At 41.5% G+C, this 22,004-nt stretch overlaps 1 protein-coding gene across 3 annotated transcripts in view; it reads left to right on the forward strand.

The window, feature by feature from the left end:
• zgc:110045 (uncharacterized protein LOC664755 homolog) overlaps positions 1-22,004 on the forward strand; it is a 105,582-nt gene that overhangs the window by 16,466 nt on the left and 67,112 nt on the right. For all 3 annotated transcript variants that reach the window (XM_034185047.1, XM_034185048.1, XM_034185049.1), the window contains 2 exons: positions 929-1,037; positions 1,382-1,405. In XM_034185047.1, coding sequence (XP_034040938.1) covers positions 960-1,037; positions 1,382-1,405 — 102 coding nt within the window. In that variant the 5' untranslated portion in view covers positions 929-959. The remainder of the gene's footprint in view (positions 1-928; positions 1,038-1,381; positions 1,406-22,004) is intronic.

Raw genomic sequence — 22,004 nt, forward strand, 5'->3', positions numbered from 1 at the left:
CTCAGGCGGACCCAATGAAAAATCAGGTGGAGAACTGACCACCTCACTGGTGAATACACTGGGTGGAACCGAGGAACGTAGACACCCACTGGGTCCATTTTTTTTGGCCAGCTACTTCTGTTATGGTTAAAATAACACAGGGTGTCATCTAGTGGAGAACTTAACACATGACACTGGTAAAAAGACAGCGTTAAAACCAGGATCCGGGGGAAATCCTGACAAACATGATGAATTTGTGTTACTGTTACTTAATTACCATGGGTCAGGCCAACTAGACTAGTACGGGCAAATGTAAAAAGAAAACAAACAGAATGTTCCTTTGGCTGCTTGCTTGTTTGTGCTCAGGGTCGCCACAGCAAATCCAACCTTTTCTTTTTTTTTTAAGGTGGATCTGTATAAATTATGCTGATCCAACACAGCAAAGTTAAGTTGACATGCAACTGTACTATTTTTAAAGTACTTACTACTACTTCCAGGGCAGGGGTGGTGGCCAAGTTGTTAGTGCACTTGGTTTCAGTACGAAAGGTTCCCGGTTCAAACCCCACTCTGTCACATTTCTCCATGTAATGTGGAGTTCCATCAGGAAGGGCATATAGTCTAAAAACTGAGCCAATTCAACATGCAGATTCACCTCAGATTTGCTGTGGCGACCCCAGCGCAAACAAGGCAGCAGCCAAAGGGACTTAGTTTTATTTTTGTTACATTTACCCTTATAAATCTAGTTAGCCTAAACCATGGTAATTGAGTAACAGTAACACAAATTCATCATGTTTACCCAACAAATTTACATTTAAGTTTACATTTACCTTTATAACTAACATCAAGACATTAAATAGAATCACATTTCAAAGATAACGGACACAGTTTGCTAGCGTAATTTAATAGAGCCAGATCCAGTGATGCATTCTTAATTTCTCTTTTTTTGCAGAGTGTTTACGTCAAACTTAAGAAATTAGAGAATGTCTGCCAAAGAGGAAATGGCTTCAGATGGGAATCTAAATGTCACACTGACACTGAGGCTGCTGATGCATGGAAAGGTAACAAACACACCTCATTTATACATGTAGGAACTCTTAATGTCACTTCAATGGTTTTTCTTGATAATGTAGTGGTAATACAATGGCTCAACGGGTGGATAGGCAACCTTGTTCCAAAAAAGACCAACAGTCTGCAGGTTTTTGTTCCAGTTGGTTCCCTCAGCAGGTTATTTCTCTCTTGAGCTGTCCTTCTGTTTTGCACATAGTTGCATGATGTTCCTCAATTATAGTTACAAATGCGTAGGTTAAATAGTTATACTGTGATGTGAAAAGCTGCACAGAGAAATGTTTAGCCATACAATACGTGTTGAAACATGTTCATTTTTTAATCTTGTCATTCACAGGAGGTTGGCAGCATAATTGGCAAGGTAAATGCACAATACAATCATACAGTTTCCATATGAAATCAGCAAAGAAAGCAGGACAGGTAGCTCAGTGGGATAAGGTGTTGGGCTACCAATATGTAGACCTGGGTACGACTCGCAGTCATGCTACTTGTCTGTATTCTTAAAGTAGACCTGCACTGAAATAAATGCAGTCAGATCTTTGGACCAAAAAATGACTTATATTTACACATAAGATCCTTCTGAATGTAGCCGAGATCTGTCATTCAACGGAGAAATCTTCATTTAAAAATGAGAAATTTACAGCTAAAATTTAGCCCTCCGCAAAACTGTCAGCACATCCGGGACGCTGCCGAGACGTCAGGGAGAAGACCCTATCCCAGCATGCATTGCGCGTGCCAACTGTAATTAGTGGATTTACGTCAGTTTGCATCTGCACCTTTTTATTGTCTTATACAAAAGGATCTACTTTTTTAAAACTTCATATTGTCTTGCGGTACGCTTGGTGAGTACACATTTCTTTTATTTGTGCTTGAAATTATTTTTGGGGACTTTTTCATACGCCCGTTTGATTGAGTGGTGTTGCATTGAAAATCTACTGTCTTTTGCCTCCGGTGTTACCATTGCGGGATATGGAGGTGAGACCCGCAAAGAATCCAAGTCATTAAAAAGATATAAACCTCTCTCAGCGACAACGGAGCTCTGCGGCTCCGATTACCGAGACGTCAAGTCATGAATCGGCAAGTTCCAAGTCAAGTCTCAACCCATAATGACCACCAATTGTTTGCAAGCTGACTTGAGACTTGACTTGGGATTTGCAGATTGATGACTTGACAGTGACTTCGTCCTACCTCTGCTTCACACTACGGCATCTGGGAATAAGCAACAGCATCAATGGGCCTCAAAGCTTCTGTAGGACTTTCTTCTTTGTTTCATATGAAATCAGCATCAGGCTTCCCGGTCATCCTTTCAGAATTATCTGAAAAAACTTCAGAGGTGCATATCTACTGAATTCATGGACATTCTAAATTCAAAATAATATGGTCGGTATTTCTAACCCAGGGGTTGCCAGCCTGCTCCTGAATGTTTTCCAGCCCTGCCTTCTCCACCCACTGCTTTTTAGGGTCCCTTCACACATAGTACGAATGAGTACAAATCAGGGCAAATCATGGTGAAACAGCTCGTATGAGTGAACCACGAAAACATAGAGCTGACGGGCAGGCGTGAATGACACCGCCACGACAGTTTCGTGCACGCAGGAACACAGTGCGAGCAGTTGCAGCATGTGTAACCACATCGCACAGCTGCTGTGAAAAAATAAAATGAAAAATACATGCCACGCACGGATTTGAACCTGCAATTTCTAAATGCTCTGATTGCCAACCAGAAACCTTACCACTGAGCTACCATCACTGTCCTGTAAAAAAGTGCGGGAAAATGCCTGATATCAAGATGCACATGGACGTATTTAAAAAAAATACAACCACACACCATATAAAAACACTGCATTTTATTGAATCCCTCTTATCTAGTGGGCAATACATGTATGATCCATCTGTTCCTCTGTAGATGACCCATGGTCACAGACGTACAGTCATGAAATGACATGAATGAGAAGCGGGGCATTCTTATGTTCACAACTGCTGGCAGCGTATCCAGCCAGCCCCGCGCGTGTCCGGCCCGACACGTGTGTCTTGTGGACCGTGTGCTGCAGGAGAGACACCGCGTCATGTGGAACAGAGCTCACGTGGGTGACGTGACATTCAGATCACCCACTGCGTGTTATGATCTGCTGGTCCGTTTCACCTGGGGTAGCCTGTCAATGTGTGCGGCATTCGCACACTCGCTGCAGCCCATTTCAACAGCGATATATGTTTTTATGTATGTCCACGTGAGGACAGTATGCAGACACACGCATCACAGTGGACAGTTGTCAATTCATGTCTGTCTAAACACTGTACGTGTTCTCCAGCTGGGACGTCCAGAACCAGGGATCTCTGCAGCTGCTCCTTTGGGCGGACACACCCCCTGTCAGTTCAGCGCACACACCAATGTGTCATTGTGTCTGTTTGCAAAGCCACAGTCATGGGGGCACAAGTGATCGTCTGCTGACTGTTGTCGTGTTAATAGCGCGAATGGCCACACATTTTCTCAGTTCCAAGCGAGCGGTGTTAGATGTTCGTGTGTGTCAGCTGGAATTTGGCCGACACCTGCTGTGAAAGGGTTTGATGGACTCTCACAGCGCACACTCTGTCGTTCAGCTGCTGGTGTGAGCAAATAGTTGTAGCAACAGGTGTACAAGGCGTTGAAGGCAGCTACGATTTTACACATATTGCATACGATTCCTGCTTCATGTGCAATTCGTGTGCAATTTGACCACATTCGTAGTATGTGTGAAGGGGCCCTTAACTATATCAGCTGTGCTCAGCCATTAAAAAGTTCAGAAACACCAGACTTGAAGAATCAGTTGTGGATGGAGCTGGTACACATGGAAATCAGACCCCTGGTCTAACAATTTTTAAAGCGCAGCACTTCAAAATAATATTTGTTTTCATTTCTTGACAAATGCATTTTCATACCACTTTGAACTTTCATTAATTAACTGCTTTTGCCTGTAGAAAGGTGGAATTTACAACCCCTGGCAAAAATTATGGAATCACCGGCCTCGGAGGATGTTCATTCAGTTGTTTAATTTTGTAGAAAAAAAGCAGATCACAGACATAACACAAAACTAAAGTCATTTCAAATGGCAACTTTCTGGCTTTAAGAAACACTATAAGAAATCAAGAAAAAAAGATTGTGGCAGTCAGTAATGGTTACTTTTTTAGACCAAGCAGAGGAAAAAAATATGGAATCACTCAATTCTGAGGAAAAAATTATGGAATCACCCTGTAAATTTTCATCCCCAAAACTAACACCTGCATCATATCAGATCTGCTCGTTAGTCTGCATCTAAAAAGGAGTGAACACACCTTGGAGAGCTGTTGCACCAAGTGGACTGACATGAATCATGGCTCCAACACGAGAGATGTCAATTGAAACAAAGGAGAGGATTATCAAACTCTTAAAAGAGAGTAAATCATCATGCAATGTTGCAAAAGATGTTGGTTGTTCACAGTCAGCTGTGTCTAAACTCTGGACCAAATACAAACAACATGGGAAGGTTGTTAAAGGCAAACATACTGGTAGACCAAGGAAGACATCAAAGCGTCAAGATAGAAAACTTAAAGCAATATGTCTCAAAAATCGAAAAATGTACAACAAAACAAATGAGGAACGAATGGGAGGAAACTGGAGTCAACGTCTGTGACCGAACTGTAAGAAACCGCCTAAAGGAAATGGGATTTACATACAGAAAAGCTAAACGAAAGGCATCATTAACACCTAAACAGAAAAAAACAAGGTTACAATGGGCTAAGGAAAAGCAATTGTGGACTGTGGATGACTGGATGAAAGTCATATTCAGTGATGAATCTCGAATCTGCATTGGGCAAAGTGATGATGCTGGAACTTTTGTTTGGTGCCTTTCCAATGAGATTTATAAAGATGACTGCCTGAAGAGAACATGTAAATTTCCACAGTCATTGATGATATGGGGCTGCATGTCAGGTAAAGGCACTGGGGAGATGGCTGTCATTACATCATCAATAAATGCACAAGTTTATGTTGATATTTTGGACAATTGAAAGGATGTTTGGGGATGATGAAATCATTTTTCAAGATGATAATACATCTTGCCATAGAGCAAAAACTGCAAAAACATTCCTTGCAAAAAGACACATAGGGTCAATGTCAATGAGCAGATCTGATTTGATGCAGGTGTTAATTTGGGGAATGAAAATTTACAGGGTGATTCCATAATTTTTTCCTCAGAATTGAGTGATTCCATATTTTTTTCCTCTGCTTGGTCTAAAAAAGTAACTGTTACTGACTGCCACAATCTTTTTTTCTTGATTTCTTATAGTGTTTCTTAAAGCCAGAAAGTTGCCATTTGAAATTACTTTAGTTTTGTGTCATGTCTGTGACCTGCTTTTTTTCTACAAAATTAAACAACTGAATGAACATCCTCTGAGGCCGGTGATTCCATAATTTTTGCCAGGGGTTGTAGTGCTAGGAATGAACTTTTGCCATAGAATCTACATATCATTTGGACAAATCAGGCTGAAGTCATGTTTGAAGAAAACTGGCAATAGAATTGATTATTTACAGGTATTATACCAAAGTGACATATTACTTATGCACCCCATCATCTTGGCTTTTATATTTTTAATTAATTTATATGAAGTTGTAGAGATTTGCTTTGAGTTTGAGTTTAAGGATGATAATTTTAGATTTTTGTTTTGTTTTGTTTTTGTATTTGAAATGACATAAACAAATTAAAATGTGTGAAATACCAAGGGGCCAAATACTTTTGAACTGAACTGTATAATGGCATAATTACTGAAACTGAACAAGATAAAGAATTTTTCACATATATTCTACACGTGATTTATGAATGTAGGTTTCTTTCTGATTTTACATTCCATTTCAGCACTATTCATTAGTCAAAAGGACCAGTATTGCGCAGAAATATAATAAAACTAGTGTGTTCGGTGGAGGTTAGCTGCAGGGGATTTGTGGCAAGGTCCACCACAAGGCTCCTCAAGGACGTGGGGCAGGCCCAGTGGAAGGTCATCAATGAACTTGCCACCACCACGGAATGAAGCAGACACTGGCTGTGGCTGAAGTGGAGGGATGCTGTGTGGGCTGCCAAATGACTTTTTCTCGCCATGCGACACACCACCTGGTCTGATCAGCCTGCAGTGGGCCTGCCATGGCTGAGGGTGTATTGTGATAAACGGCTGAAACAACCAGTGAAGCCGGGGTACACATGATGTGTCGTACTGGTTTATAACAGCATGGCCATTTGAAAGCCACCTCATCAAGAGGCTGTGGATGTCATCAAAACAAATGCTGACCTATCAGGGTTTGTAACACCTAGTTCTTTAAGGGCACTCTGCCACTCAGGTCTGAGTCATGATGTCGTATTTCTCTGTGCTGGATTGTGCATAAAGAAACATGCCACAAGGCCAAAATGTCATTGCTGATGTTCCCTCACAATGCAAGTGATATTCCTCGTCTTAGTCTCCCAAGGTAAATGCACACACAATAATTCCAATGGTGCTCAAGGATCCTCCGGAGAGACCTAGTACCAAATACATCAAGTCATTCTCTTTGGTCACTGGTTAGTATCAAGGTCTCACAACCAGATAAGTAAGACAGGAAACACTAGAACCCCAAAGACATCAGCATCGCCACATACCTCTGTTCAGCGACTTCATAACTTCTTATCAGGTGTCTCTTGATGTCAAAGACTCAGGACCCAGAAACATGAATGTCACCGCTGACCTAAGTGAATAGATTTCACTACATACAGCTGTATGTCTGATGACCAAGGAACATATTTTCACTCTGGACTTCACCTTATTACAAAAGTTTACTCATGATCCAGGGTATCCACTGTGAGAGTAGTCTAGTGAGGGAAGCCACTAAAACACCTGTCACAACTCTAAAGGAATTACAACTTCCAGTGCCTATGACTGGTTATATTATAGATGTAATAACTGTTGCACTAGTCGCAACGTCATGGTGGACTGACACAGAGGAAGTTTATGCCCAGATACTGTATCATGACGTGGATGATAGTCTAACACTCTACCTGGACGGGACATCAGTCCATTTCAGGTTTCTTCTCCAGCCAAAGCTGGATTGAGTGAAACAGTGCAGATGAATTGTCTTGTCCAAGGACACAAACCAGGTCTACATGTTAGTTGCCCAACTTCTAACCCTCTGAGTTACCTGCTCTGCAGAGAGAAAGACAAAAATCAATATTGGCTTGAGTTTGTCAAAATGTAGTATGTGGGAGAAACTGCTCTAGATTTCAAGTATTGCGCAATTAGGTCATAGTTTTATTTATTTAGCATCAAGTCCAACATGCTGTGTTAGCCTAAATCTCTCTCTCTCACACACACACACACACACACACACACACACACACACACACACACACACACACACACACACACACACACACACACACACACACACACACACACACACACACACACACACACACACACACACAGAATTTTCAGGCTGTCAGTCTTTAGTGATTGAAGGCCATTGTGTTTTCGTCCTGTGTGCTGGTGAAACAGGGTATTGTAATCAGTCTTGTGTGTGTTTGTGGACAAGATAACTAAAAACAGCTGAATGGCTTTTCACCAAACTTGGTTTGAATATTATTTTGGTGGATATCTCAAGATGATTAACTTTTTGAGTGGATCAGGCAAAGGTCAAGGTCAACAAAAACATGGTATGGAAACCATTTTCTGCTGTACCTCTGTAACCAATAGGGCTAGAGAGATGGTCAAATCTTTATAATAATCAGCAAAATATATGGATTGGTATATGTGGCATCAGGATAATGTCACAAGGATGTCATTAAGGGCTCCTTCACACATAACATGAAGTTGGTCAAAAGAAGCAGAAACCAGCCGAAAAACCACAAACAAAAAACAAAATGGGGAACCGCGAAACATTCCACCTGCTGTCGGGAGGAACACATAGTCAGACAGGCTTGCACAATACCGCGGCGATGGTTTCGTGCATGCTCGTGTTCACGTGCATGAGCACAGTGCGAGCACGTGGAACGTGTGACACCACATTGCGCTCCCACAGTAGAGGAGCAATTAGATGCTGTACATAAATCAACAAATACAGTGGTGTTCAGAATAATAGTAGTGCTATGTGAATAAAAGATTAATCCAGGTTTTGAGTATATTTCTTATTGTTACATGGGAAACAAGGTACCAGGAGATTTAGTAGATTCTCACAAATCCAACAAGACCAAGCATTCATGATATGCACACTCTTAAGGCTCTTAAGGCTATTAGTAAAAAAAGTAGAAAAGGGGGTGTTCACAATAATAGTAGCATCTGCTGTTGACGCTACAAACTCAAAACTATTATGTTCAAACTGCTTTTTTTTTTTTTTTTAGCAATCTTGTGAATCAGTAAACTAGTATTTAGTTGTATAACCACAGTTTTTCATGATTTCTTCACATCTGCGAGGCATTAATTTTGTTGGTTTGGAACTAAGATTTTGCTCGTTTACTAGTGTGCTTGGGGTCATTGTCTTGTTGAAACACCCATTTCAAGGGTGTCTCTGTTTTTTTTTGTCCATTTTAAAGCATTGGAGATCATTGTAGATGAACAGTCTATAATGTTTTGCACCTGCATATAAGTTTTCCCCTCTCCAATCAACTTTTTAATCAAACTACGCTGTTCTTCTGAACAATGTCTTGAACATCCCATTTTCCTCAGGCTTTCAAAGAGAAAAGCATGTTCAACAGGTGCTGGCTTCATCCTTAAATAGGGGACACCTGATTCACACCTGTTTGTTCCACAAAATTGACGAACTCACTGACTGTATGCCACACTACTATTATTGTGAACACCCCCTTTTCTACTTTTTTTTTACTAATAGCCCAATTTCATAGCCTTAAGAGTGTGCATATCATGAATGCTTGGTCTTGATGGATTTGTGAGAATCTACTGAATCTACTGGTACCTTGTTTCCCATGTAACAATAAGAAATATACTCAAAACCTGGATTAAACGTTTTAGTCACATAGCACTACTATTATTCTGAACACTACTGTATGGAAGCCCACAATAATGTGAAGCACAGATTCAGAACATTAGAGGATCAATGAATGTGCTGTTTAAATGTAACACAGTCACATTACTGGTCATGAAACTCTTGTCAATGTATAAAAAAAGAAAAAACACCACAGTCTCTAATGATTAATTCCTGTTATGAAGAGTGGACAATAAATACAGGTCATCCTCCTGTTCAACATGACCCATGGTCATGCACCTATACATGCTAGGGTGACATGAATGAAGCTGTGCGCTCATAACGTGGAAACATCAGCCGGCGCCGCGCATCCAGGTGTCCAGCGAGCGGTGTGCCGTAGGATGCCATGTCATATAGCCAATACCTCACATGGTGGCATGGGCGTAATTTGGTGGGGGATAGGGGGGACATGTCCCCCCCACGTTTTCTACCAGGGGGGACAGAATATGGTATGTCCCCTCCACCTTCTGACATATATGTGTGTACTTGACACATGCTATGCCAGTCTTATGTGCAAACATGTCAGTCTTATGTGCAAAACCATGTCAGAATAGTATCTTTGTTTCTGCAAGTTTGTATTTTTAGCAGCATTGACTTGTTTACAACACCTGTTTCTTGTTTGTCACATTCTGAATTTTCTGGGACTGCATTTTCCCAGATTTGAAACCAAAAATAGCTACCTCTAGGGACTAGTGTCTACATATAAGTATCAATGGACCATATGCTAATTTACTAAATTCTGAAAGTTAGAAAAGGAAATCAGAAAAGCTATCTGGGACCTCAGAAAGCCCATCTGCAATTATTGCTTGATCTCCAAAATCAGTCTATGCAGGGGAAATTATGTTCAGTATGAGTGTTGTCATTAGTGCCACTTCGAAAATTAAATGCATGATAAGTAATTTATCCTAAACTTATGATCTGTTGTTTTTTCAAACTTATGCAAAAACAAATATTGAGAAAAAAATACAGTATGCGATAGTTAATAATTATTAAGAGCCTGTTCTTTCATATTTATGAATACATTTTACCACATTGCAGTTGTTTTTTTAATGAAAACTAACCTATCATTCTTTTTGAGTTCTACACATGTGGTGATACCTTATTTACACCAGGATGTTAATAAAATCAATGCTGGCTATTCTCAGAATAAAGTACTTATATCCACAGTTTGAAATTGCATAAGTCAAATGGTGTCCACTTTATGGTCTTCTCAAAACATTAAAATGACTGTTCTGGATGCTCAGAATGCATCTGAGCTTATCTAGAAAACGTTGGCTTCTGGGGACCTAAAGCGGCCCCCAGACCCCCGGCCTATTGGCTTCGGCCCTGCGGGCCTCGCACTTTGTCCCCCCACTTTCTAGTTGTAAATTGCGCCCTTGCATGGTGGACGTGACAGTCCGATTGCCAGCTGAGTGTTCACATGATCACATGGAGCTTTTCACATGGGGCAGTCTGCCCGATGTTTTGCGCGCTAGTGCATTTGCTTCTGCCCGTTGCAAATGCGATATGTGTTTTTGCGTATTTCCACATGAGGACAACATGCACATGCCTCACAGTGGAGTGTTGTAAGGTCATGTTCATCATAACATGGTACATGTTCTCCAGCTGTGACTTCTAGGTCCACAGATCCCAACAGCTGCTGCTCGCAGCGACTCACCCACCTTTTCGATCAGCTCACAGAACAAAGTGTCACTCTCTATTTCTTTGTTCTGTGATTATTTATTTTATGCATTTGTTATGTAATTATGTATGCAGTTATTGCAGTATTTATTTATATACTTGTCCTGGCTGTGTTCTCTGTGTTATTAATTTAACATGTCATGTGCACTGAGCTGTCATTTCCAGCTGTCAGTGAGTCGCTGGCAAGTGAGGTGGGGTTGGGGGGCGACACACTTGCACGCCACATGTGTTGTGGGGGGTTGGTGGGGTGACACACTTGCACGCCACATGTGTTGCAGGGGAGGGGCACACTTGCATGATATGTGTTGCACACTCGTGGGGCACTTAGACATTTGCACAGCACAGCTTGAATGTGGTTGCCTGCCCGCGAGTATTTTATTCGTAGGACGTTTCTCCTGGTATGTAAATTCTCAGCCAATCACAAAATCGGTAGCCAGTACGTCATTCACACGATTAGATTACTATTAACATACCAATGTGCATGCACCAAAAGGTGAACAAACACTGGCCACTAAGTTGGACCAATGCAATGCATTCTGGGTAAAATTTGCTGATAATAAATGAAGTTGTATTACGTGCTTCAAAAAGCTGAGCTTCGTGCTGTTGAAGTGTCGTGATGTTGGAAAAATCCCCAAAATTTCTCTTAATGCTTAAGACTTTTTTTCTGGAGTCTGACTTGTGGTATAATAATAAATTGAATCTGAATCTGTGCATTTATATGAACGTATCACTCCATTAAAAAAAAATAAAATAATAATAATTTATGGAGTGAAACATTAGTTTAGAGATACATTTTTAAAGATAGATACAGATAGATAGATACAAAAGATACATTGAAGTTATTTGAATTAATGTATCACTTAAAGTTATTTAAAATAATGTATCACTCCATAAAAACTGCGCCAAAACATGAACAAATGCAGAACACTGGCCATCACTCCAAATTGCGCCTACTATGTGTTGTTGACATTTTGTTTGCCTCATGAATGAAGTATAAATATAGAAGCAGACATGTGCGTTTGTTTTGTAGAACTTTGTTTTGTTTTTCTTTTTCTTTTCTTTTTTGCTGTTAGCACAGTTTAAGATTTTAATTTTATTAAACAAAAGAAATATAAACTATAAACAGAACCATGAACAGAATCATAAGGATTCAAAAGACATTCAACAGTGAAATTTGATGCAAATTCATCTTTTATTAAACAAAAGAAATATAAACAGGAACACAATCATCAGGATTCAAAAGACATTGAGCAGTGAAATTTGAAACTATAAACAGAACCATCAGGATTCAAAATTCAATTTCCAAACGAATAGAAAACAAACAAATAGGCAAAAACAATAGAGTTCCTATTGTTCAAGATGTACTTTTTCTTGCCCACCCTGTAGTATTCAGAAAAACAAAGTACACTCAACAAAAGTATAAATGCAACACTTTTGGTTTTGCTCCCATTTTGTATGAGATGAACTCAAAGATCTAAAACTTTTTCCACATACACAATATCACCATTTCCCTCAAATATTGTTCACAAACCAGTCTAAATCTGTGATAGCGAGCACTTCTCCTTTGCTGAGATAATCCATCCCACCTCACAGGTGTGCCATATCAAGATGCTGATTAGACACCATGATTAGTGCACAGGTGTGCCTTAGACTGCCCACAATAAAAGGCCACTCTGAAAGGTGCAGTTTTGTTTTATTGGGGGGGGGGGGGATACCAGTCAGTATCTGGTGTGACCACCATTTGCCTCATGCAGTGCAACACATCTCCTTCGCATAGAGTTGATCAGGTTGTCAATTGTGGCCTGTGGAATGTTGGTCCACTCCTCTTCAATGGCTGTGCGAAGTTGCTGGATATTGGCAGGAACTGGTACACGCTGTCGTATATGCTGGTCCAGAGCATCCCAAACATGCTCAATGGGTGACATATCAATCAATCAATCAACTTTTTTCTTGTATAGCGCCAAATCACAACAAACAGTTGCCCCAAGGCGCTCCACATTGCAAGGCAAGGCCATACAATAATTATGAAACACAGTCTACGTCTAAAGCAACATAACCAAGGGATGGTCCAGGGTCACCCGATCCAGCCCTAACTATAAGCCTTAGCGAAAAGGAAAGTTTTAAGCCTAATCTTAAAAGTAGAGAGGGTATCTGTCTCCCTGATCTGAATTGGGAGCTGGTTCCACAGGAGAGGAGCCTGAAAGCTGAAGGCTCTGCCTCCCATTCTACTCTTACAAACCCTAGGAACTACAAGTAAGCCCGCAGTCTGAGAGCGAAGCGCTCTAATGGGGTAATATGGTACTATGAGGTCCCTAAGATAAGATGGGACCTGATTATTCAAAACCTTATAAGTAAGAAGAAGAATTTTAAATTCTATTCTAGCATTAACAGGAAGCCAATGAAGGGAGGCCAACATGGGTGAGATATGCTCTCTCCTGCTAGTCCCCGTCAGTACTCTAGCTGCAGCATTCTGAACCAACTGAAGGCTTTTTAGGGAACTTTTAGGACAACCTGATAATAATGAATTACAATAGTCCAGCCTAGAGGAAACAAATGCATGAATTAGTTTTTCAGCATCACTCTGAGACAAGACCTTTCTGATTTTAGAGATATTGCGTAAATGCAAAAAGGCAGTCCTACATATTTGTTTAATATGCGCTTTGAATGACATATCCTGATCAAAAATAACTCCAAGATTTCTCACAGTATTACTAGAGATCAGGGAAATGCCATCCAGAGTAACGATCTGGTTAGACACCATGCTTCTAAGATTTGTGGGGCCAAGTACAATAACTTCAGTTTTATCTGAGTTTAAAAGCAGGAAATTAGAGGTCATCCATGTCTTTATGTCTGTAAGACAATCCTGCAGTTTAGCTAATTGGTGCGTATCCTCTGGCTTCATGGATAGATAAAGCTGGGTATCATCTGCGTAACAATGAAAATTTAAGCAATACCGTCTAATAATACTGCCCAAGGGAAGCATGTATAAAGTGAATAAAATTGGTCCTAGCACAGAACCTTGTGGAACTCCATAATTAACTTTAGTCTGTGAAGAAGATTCCCCATTTACATGAACAAACTATAATCTATTAGACAAATATGATTCAAACCACCGCAGCGCAATGCCTTTAATACCTATGACATGCTCTAATCTCTGTAATAAAATTTTATGGTCAACAGTATCAAAAGCAGCACTGAGGTCCAACAGAACAAGCACAGAGATAAGTCCACTGTCTGAAGCCATAAGAAGATCATTTGTAACCTTCACTAATGCTGTTTCTGTACTATGATGAATTCTAAAACCTGACTGAAACTCTTCAAATAGACCATTCCTCTGCAGGTGATCAGTTAGCTGTTTTACAACTACCCTCTCAAGAATCTTTGAGAGAAAAGGAAGGTTGGAGATTGGCCTATAATTAGCTAAGATAGCTGGGTCAAGTGATGGCTTTTTAAGTAATGGTTTAATTACTGCCACCTTAAAGGCCTGTGGTACATAACCAACTAACAAAGATAGATTGATCATATTTAAGATTGAAGCATTAAATAATGGTAGGACTTCCTTGAGCAGCCTGGCAGGAATGGGGTCTAATAAGCATGTTGATGGTTTGGATGAAGTAACTAATGAAAATAACTCAGACAGAACAATCGGAGAGAAAGAGTCTAACAAAATACCGGCATCACTGAAAGCAGCCAAAGATAACGATACATCTTTGGGATGGTTATGAGTAATTTTTTCTCTAATAGTCAAAATTTTGTTAGCAAAGAAAGTCATGAAGTCATTACTAGTTAAAGTTAACGGAATACTCAGCTCAATAGAGCTCTGACTCTTTGTCAGCCTGGCTACAGTGCTGAAAAGAAACCTGGGGTTGTTCTTATTTTCTTCAATTAGTGATGAGTAGAAAGATGTCCTAGCTTCACGAAGGGCTTTCTTATAGAGCAACAAACTCTTTTTCCAGGCTAAGTGAAGATCTTCTAAATTAGTGAGACGCCATTTCCTCTCCAACTTACGGGTTATCTGCTTTAAGCTACGAGTTTGTGAGTTATACCACGGAGTCAGACACTTCTGATTTAAAGCTCTCTTTTTCAGAGGAGCTACAGCATCCAAAGTTGTCTTCAATGAGGATGTAAAACTATTGACAAGATACTCTAACTCCCTTACAGAGTTTAGGTAGCTACTCTGCTCTGTGTTGGTATATGACATTAGAGAACATAAAGAAGGAATCATATCCTTAAACCTAGTTACAGCGCTTTCTGAAAGACTTCTAGTGTAATGAAACTTATTCCCCACTGCAGGGTAGTCCATCAGGGTAAATGTAAATGTTATTAAAAAATGATCAGACAAAAGGGAGTTTTCAGGGAATACTGTTAAGTCTTCTATTTCCATACCATAAGTCAGAACAAGATCTAAAATATGATTAAAGTGGTGGGTGGACTCATTTACTTTTTGAACAAAGCCGATAGAGTCTAATAATAGATTAAATGCAGTGTTGAGGCTGTCATTCTCAGCATCTGTGTGGATGTTAAAATCGCCCACTATAATTATCTTGTCTGAGCTAAGCACTAAGTCAGACAAAAGGTCTGAAAATTCACAGAGAAACTCACAGTAACGACCAGGTGGACGATAGATAATAACAAATAAAACTGGTTTTTGGGACTTCCAATTTGGATGGACAAGACTAAGAGACAAGCTTTCAAATGAATTAAAGCTCTGTCTAGGTTTTTGATTAATTAATAAGCTGGAATGGAAGATTGCTGCTAATCCTCCGCCCCGGCCCGTGCTACGAGCATTCTGACAGTTAGTGTGACTCGGGGGTGTTGACTCATTTAAACTAACATATTCATCCTGCTGTAACCAAGTTTCTGTTAGGCAGAATAAATCAATACGTTGATCAATTATTATATCATTTACCAACAGGGACTTAGAAGAAAGAGACCTAATGTTTAATAGACCACATTTAACTGTTTTAGTCTGTGGTGCAATTGAAGGTGCTATATTATTTTTTCTTTTTGAATTTTTATGCTTAAATAGATTTTTGCTAGTTATTGGTGGTCTGGGAGCAGGCACCGTCTCTACGGGGATGGGGTAATAGGGGGATGGCAGGGGGAGAGAAGCTGCAGAGAGGTGTATAAGACCACAGCTCTGCCTCCTGGTCCCAACGCTAGACAGTCACAGTTTGGAGGATCCCAAAAAATTGGCCAGATTTCTAGAAATGAGAGCTGCTCCCTCTAAAGTGGGATGGATGCCGTCTCTCCTAACAAGACCAGGTTTTCCCCAGAAGCTTTGCCAATTATCAGTGAAGCCCACCTCATTTTTTGGACACCACTCAGACAGCCAGCAATTCAAGGAGAACATGCGGCTAAACATGTCACTCCCGGTCTGATTGGGGAGGGGCCCAGAGAAAACAACAGAGTCCGACATTGTTTTTGCAAAGTTACACACCGATTCAATGTTAATTTTAGTGACCTCCGATTGGCGTAACCGAGTGTCATTACTGCCGACGTGAATTACAATCTTACCAAATTTACGCTTAGCCTTAGCCAGCAATTTCAAATGTCCTTCGATGTCGCCTGCTCTGGCCCCCGGAAGACAATTGACAATGGTTGCTGGTGTCGCTAACTTCACATTTCTCAAAACAGAGTCGCCAATAACCAGAGTTTGATCCTCGGCGAGTGTATCGTCGAGTGGGGAAAAACGGTTAGAGATGTGAACGGGTTGACGGTGTACACGGGGCTTCTGTTTAGGGCTACGCTTCCTCCTCACAGTCACCCAGTCAGCCTGCCTTCCCGACTGCACGGGGTCTGCCAGGGGGGAACTAACGGCGGCTAAGCTACCTTGGTCCGCACCGACTACAGGGGCCTGGCTAGCTGTAGAATTTTCCACGGTGCGGAGCCGAGCCTCCAATTCGCCCAGCCTGGCCTCCAAAGCTACGAATAAGCTGCACTTATTACATGTACCGTTACTGCTAAAAGAGGCCGAGGAATAACTAAACATTTCACACCCAGAGCAGAAAAGTACGGGAGAGACAGGAGAAGCCGCCATGCTAAAACGGCTAAGAGCTAGTAGCTACGCTAAGCTAGCAGATTCCCAAACAGGGAATCCGACACTAGACAGGCTGTGGAGCAGCACAGGTAACGCACGACAACAGTGCTAAAATAAAATAAAAATCCACTAGACAGGCTGTGGAGCAGCACAGGTAACGCACAACAACAGTGCTAAAAAATAAAATAAAATAAAAATAAAAATCCACTGGACAGGCTGTGGAGCAGCACAGGCAACGCACGACAACAGTGCTAAAACAAAATAAAAATCCACTAGACAGGCTGTGGAGCAGCACAGGTAACGCACGACAACAGTGCTAAAATAAAATAAAAATCCACTAGACAGGCTGTGGAGCAGCACAGGTAACGCACAACAACAGTGCTAAAAAATAAAATAAAAATAAAAATCCACTGGACAGGCTGTGGAGCAGCACAGGCAACGCACGACAACAGTGCTAAAACAAAATAAAAATCCACTAGACAGGCTGTGGAGCAGCACAGGTAACGCACGACAACAGTGCTAAAACAAAATAGAAATCCACTAGACAGGCTGTGGAGCAGCACAGGTAACGCACAACAACAGTGCTAAAACAAAATAAAAATCCACTAGACAGGCTGTGGAGCAGCACAGGTAACGCACAACAACAGTGCTAAAACAAAATAAAAATCCACTAGACAGGCTGTGGAGCAGCACAGGTAACGCACGACAACAGTGCTAAAACAAAATAAAAATCCAAGAGACAGGCTGTGGAGCAGCACAGGTAACGCACAACAACAGTGCTAAAACAAAATAAAAATCCACTGGACAGGCTGTGGAGCAGCACAGGTAACGCACGACAACAGCGCTAAATAAAAATCCACTGGACAGGCTGTGGAGCAGCACAGGTAACGCACGACAACAGCGCCCAAAAAAATAAAATCAAAATCAAAATCCACTGGACAGGCTGTGGAGCAGCACAGGTAACGCACAACAACAGTGCTAAAAAATAAAATAAAATAAAAATAAAAATCCACTGGACAGGCTGTGGAGCAGCACAGGCAACACACGACAACAGTGCTAAAACAAAATAAAAATCCACTAGACAGGCTGTGGAGCAGCACAGGTAACGCACGACAACAGCGCTAAATAAAAATCCACTGGACAGGCTGTGGAGCAGCACAGGCAACACACGACAACAGTGCTAAAACAAAATAAAAATCCACTAGACAGGCTGTGGAGCAGCACAGGTAACGCACGACAACAGCGCCCAAAAAAATAAAATCAAAATCAAAATCCACTGGACAGGCTGTGGAGCAGCACAGGTAACGCACGACAACAGTGGTAAAAAATAAAATAAAAATCCACTGGACAGGCTGTGGAGCAGCACAGGTAACGCACGACAACAGTGCTAAAAAATAAAATAAAAATCCACTGGACAGGCTGTGGAGCAGCACAGGTAACGCACGACAACAGTGCTAAAAAAATAAATAAATAAATATATAAAATAAAATAAAATAATAAAATAAAAATCCACTGGACAGGCTGCGGAGCAGCACAGGTAACACACGACAACAGTGGTAAAAAATAAAATAAAAATCCACTAGACAGGCTGTGGAGCAGCACAGGTAACACACGACAACAGTGCCCAAAAAAAAAATAAAATCAAAATCAAAATCCACTGGACAGGCTGTGGAGCAGCACAGGCAACGCACGACAACAGTGCTAAAACAAAATAAAAATCCACTAGACAGGCTGTGGAGCAGCACAGGTAACGCACGACAACAGTGCTAAAATAAAATAAAAATCCACTAGACAGGCTGTGGAGCAGCACAGGTAACGCACAACAACAGTGCTAAAAAATAAAATAAAATAAAAATAAAAATCCACTGGACAGGCTGTGGAGCAGCACAGGTAACGCACAACAACAGTGCTAAAAAATAAAATAAAATAAAAATAAAAATCCACTGGACAGGCTGTGGAGCAGCACAGGCAACGCACGACAACAGTGCTAAAACAAAATAAAAATCCACTAGACAGGCTGTGGAGCAGCACAGGTAACGCACGACAACAGCGCTAAATAAAAATCCACTGGACAGGCTGTGGAGCAGCACAGGTAACGCACGACAACAGCGCCCAAAAAAAATAAAATAAAAATCAAAATCCACTGGACAGGCTGTGGAGCAGCACAGGTAACGCACGACAACAGTGGTAAAAAATAAAATAAAAATCCACTGGACAGGCTGTGGAGCAGCACAGGTAATGCACGACAACAGTGCTAAAAAATAAAATAAAAATCCACTGGACAGGCTGTGGAGCAGCACAGGTAACGCACGACAACAGTGCTAAAAAAAAAAAAAAATAAAAAAAAAATAAAATAATAAAATAAAAATCCACTGGACAGGCTGCGGAGCAGCACAGGTAACACACGACAACAGTGGTAAAAAATAAAATAAAAATCCACTGGACAGGCTGTGGAGCAGCACAGGTAACACACGACAACAGTGGTAAAAAATAAAATAAAAATCCACTGGACAGGCTGCGGAGCAGCACAGGTAACACACGACAACAGTGGTAAAAAATAAAATAAAAATCCACTGGACAGGCTGCGGAGCAGCACAGGTAACACACGACAACAGTGCCAAAAAACAAAACAAAAATCCACTGAACAGGCTGTGGAGCAGCACAGGTAACACACGACAACAGTGCCAAAAAACAAAACAAAAATCCACTGAACAGGCTGTGGAACAGCACAGGTAACGCACGACAACAGTGGTAAAAAATAAAATAAAAATCCACTGAACAGGCTGTGGAGCAGCACAGGTAACACACGACAACAGTGCTAAAAATAAAATAAAAATCCACTGGACAGGCTGTGGAGCAGCACAGGCAACGCACGACAACAGCGCCAAAAAATAAAATAAAAATCCACTGAACAGGCTGTGGAGCAGCACAGGTAACACACGACAACAGTGCTAAAAATAAAATAAAAATCCACTGGACAGGCTGTGGAGCAGCACAGGTAACGCACGACAACAGTGCTAAAAAATAAAATAAAAATCCACTGGACAGGCTGTGGAGCAGCACAGGTAACGCACGACAACAGTGCTAAAATAAAATAAAAATCCACTAGGCAGGCTGTGGAGCAGCACGACAACAGTGCAAAAAAATAAAATAAAAATAAAAACGAAAGCGTTAGCAAGCTAGTTAGCTTGCCAACGCTGATGAAGGTTAGCTGATAAAAGAGCTCCGTCGCGATGCTTTGACCGTTAGAGGGCTTCTTTAGGCGTTGGAGCACGGTGAAAAAGTAAAAAAAAAGTAAAAAAGTCTTGAAAAAGACTGTTAATTCAAAGAACTCAAACAGCTCAGTTCAAACAGCTAACAGATACAGCAGAACACCGCTGTGCTCCGGAACCAGAAAAAAGTCCACCCTCCACCACAATCAATATCCGGTGAGTATGCCGGCCATGCAAGAACTGGGACATTTTCAGCTTCCAAGAATTGTGTACAGATCCTTGCAACATGGGGCCGTGCATTATCCTGCTGCAACATGAGGTGATGTTCTTGGATGGCACAACAATGGGCCTCAGGATCTCGTCACGGTATCTCTGTGCATTCAAAATGCCATCAATAAAATGCACCTGTGTTCTTCGTCCATAACAGACGCCTGCCCATACCGTAACCCCACCGCCACCATGGGCCACTCGATCCACAACATTGACATCAGAAAACCGCTCACCCACACGATGCCACACACGCTGTCTGCCATCTGCCCTGGACAGTGTGAACCAGGATTCATCCGTGAAGAGAACACCTCTCCAACGTCTTGGGCTGGTGTGGTTACACGTGGTCTGCGGTTGTGAGGCTGGTTGGATGTACTGCCAAATTCTCTGAAACGCCTTTGGAGACGGCTTATGGTAGAGAAATGAACATTCAATACATGAGCAACAGCTCTGGTTGACATTCCTGCTGTCAACATGCCAATTGCACGCTCCCTCAAATCTTGCGACATCTGTAGCGTTGTGCTGTGTGATAAAACTGCACCTTTCAGAGTGGCCTTTTATTGTGGGCAGTCTAAGGCACACCTGTGCACTAATCATGGTGTCTAATCAGCATCTTGATATGGCACACCTGTGAGGTGGGATGGATTATCTCAGCAAAGGAGAAGTGCTCACTATCACAGATTTAGACTGGTTTGTGAACAATATTTGAGGGAAATGGTGATATTGTGTATGTGGAAAAAGTTTTAGATCTTTGAGTTCATCTCATACAAAATGGGAGCAAAACCAAAAGTGTTGCGTTTATATTTTTGCTGAGTGTACATGTATGTCACAGGTGGTTAAATGCTGTAAAAACTTCACAGCAAAGACTGTGTAACCTGTTGTTTACTGTGTGTCTTCCTGAGACTCTCATTCCTGCTAACACATTCAGATAGGTTATGTGGGGCTGCAAACGTCTTCCTCGGTGAGAGTACACCAGATTTCAGGTCAACACTTGCTTTCTTTTTGGGAGCTACCTTGTGGTAGCCATGTTCCTCCACCAAGGATTCTTTTGTCGGCCTTCTTTCGGCGTGCTACAGCGGTGGTCTTCAGTTGCTGTGAGCTGGCAAGAAAAGATTTGACATCAGGTAGGAATGTGGCTGGATCATTTTGAACATTGCTCTTCAATGAGTTACTGAATGCCATCCAATTTTCTTTGACCTCTTGAACCGCAGAGCCAAAATCAAGGGTATGATATGTGGATATGGTCTCCCCTCTATGTACTGCTGAGGAGCAAGCACTTCTACCATCAAACTGGTTTTGTAATTTCCATTGAAGTTCAAGGCTGCTTTTTGCAAGCTGGAGATTGTCTGGACCAATGGCTGTGGTCGCTGAAGAGACAGCACCAAGTGAAGTGACTGGGGACATTTCTGCTGGTGGAAAATCTTCAGAAATGAGGGAGTCATCATTTTGCCCAACGTGTTCCACAGTGACACTGCTACTATCATTTCTCAATGATGAAAACCACTGTAATGGAACATCTTCCTTGCCAGTGGCAATTTTGTACAGCGAATGCCTACGTTCAGGTGAACTGACTGGAATAATGTTCAAAGTTGCTACCTTGAACCTCTCGACTACTACAGCCTGATGTTTGCAGGGGCCACCTTTTACTCCCATTTGGCATGTGCAAAGCCCCATTTCCACATCTATGCTGTAGTATTCATCTTTCTTTGTGTCGCTGGGCACACTGTACAACTTCAGTGAAAGTTGT

Source organism: Thalassophryne amazonica, chromosome 13 (genome assembly GCF_902500255.1).
Source record: "Thalassophryne amazonica chromosome 13, fThaAma1.1, whole genome shotgun sequence".
NCBI lineage: Eukaryota > Metazoa > Chordata > Actinopteri > Batrachoidiformes > Batrachoididae > Thalassophryne > Thalassophryne amazonica.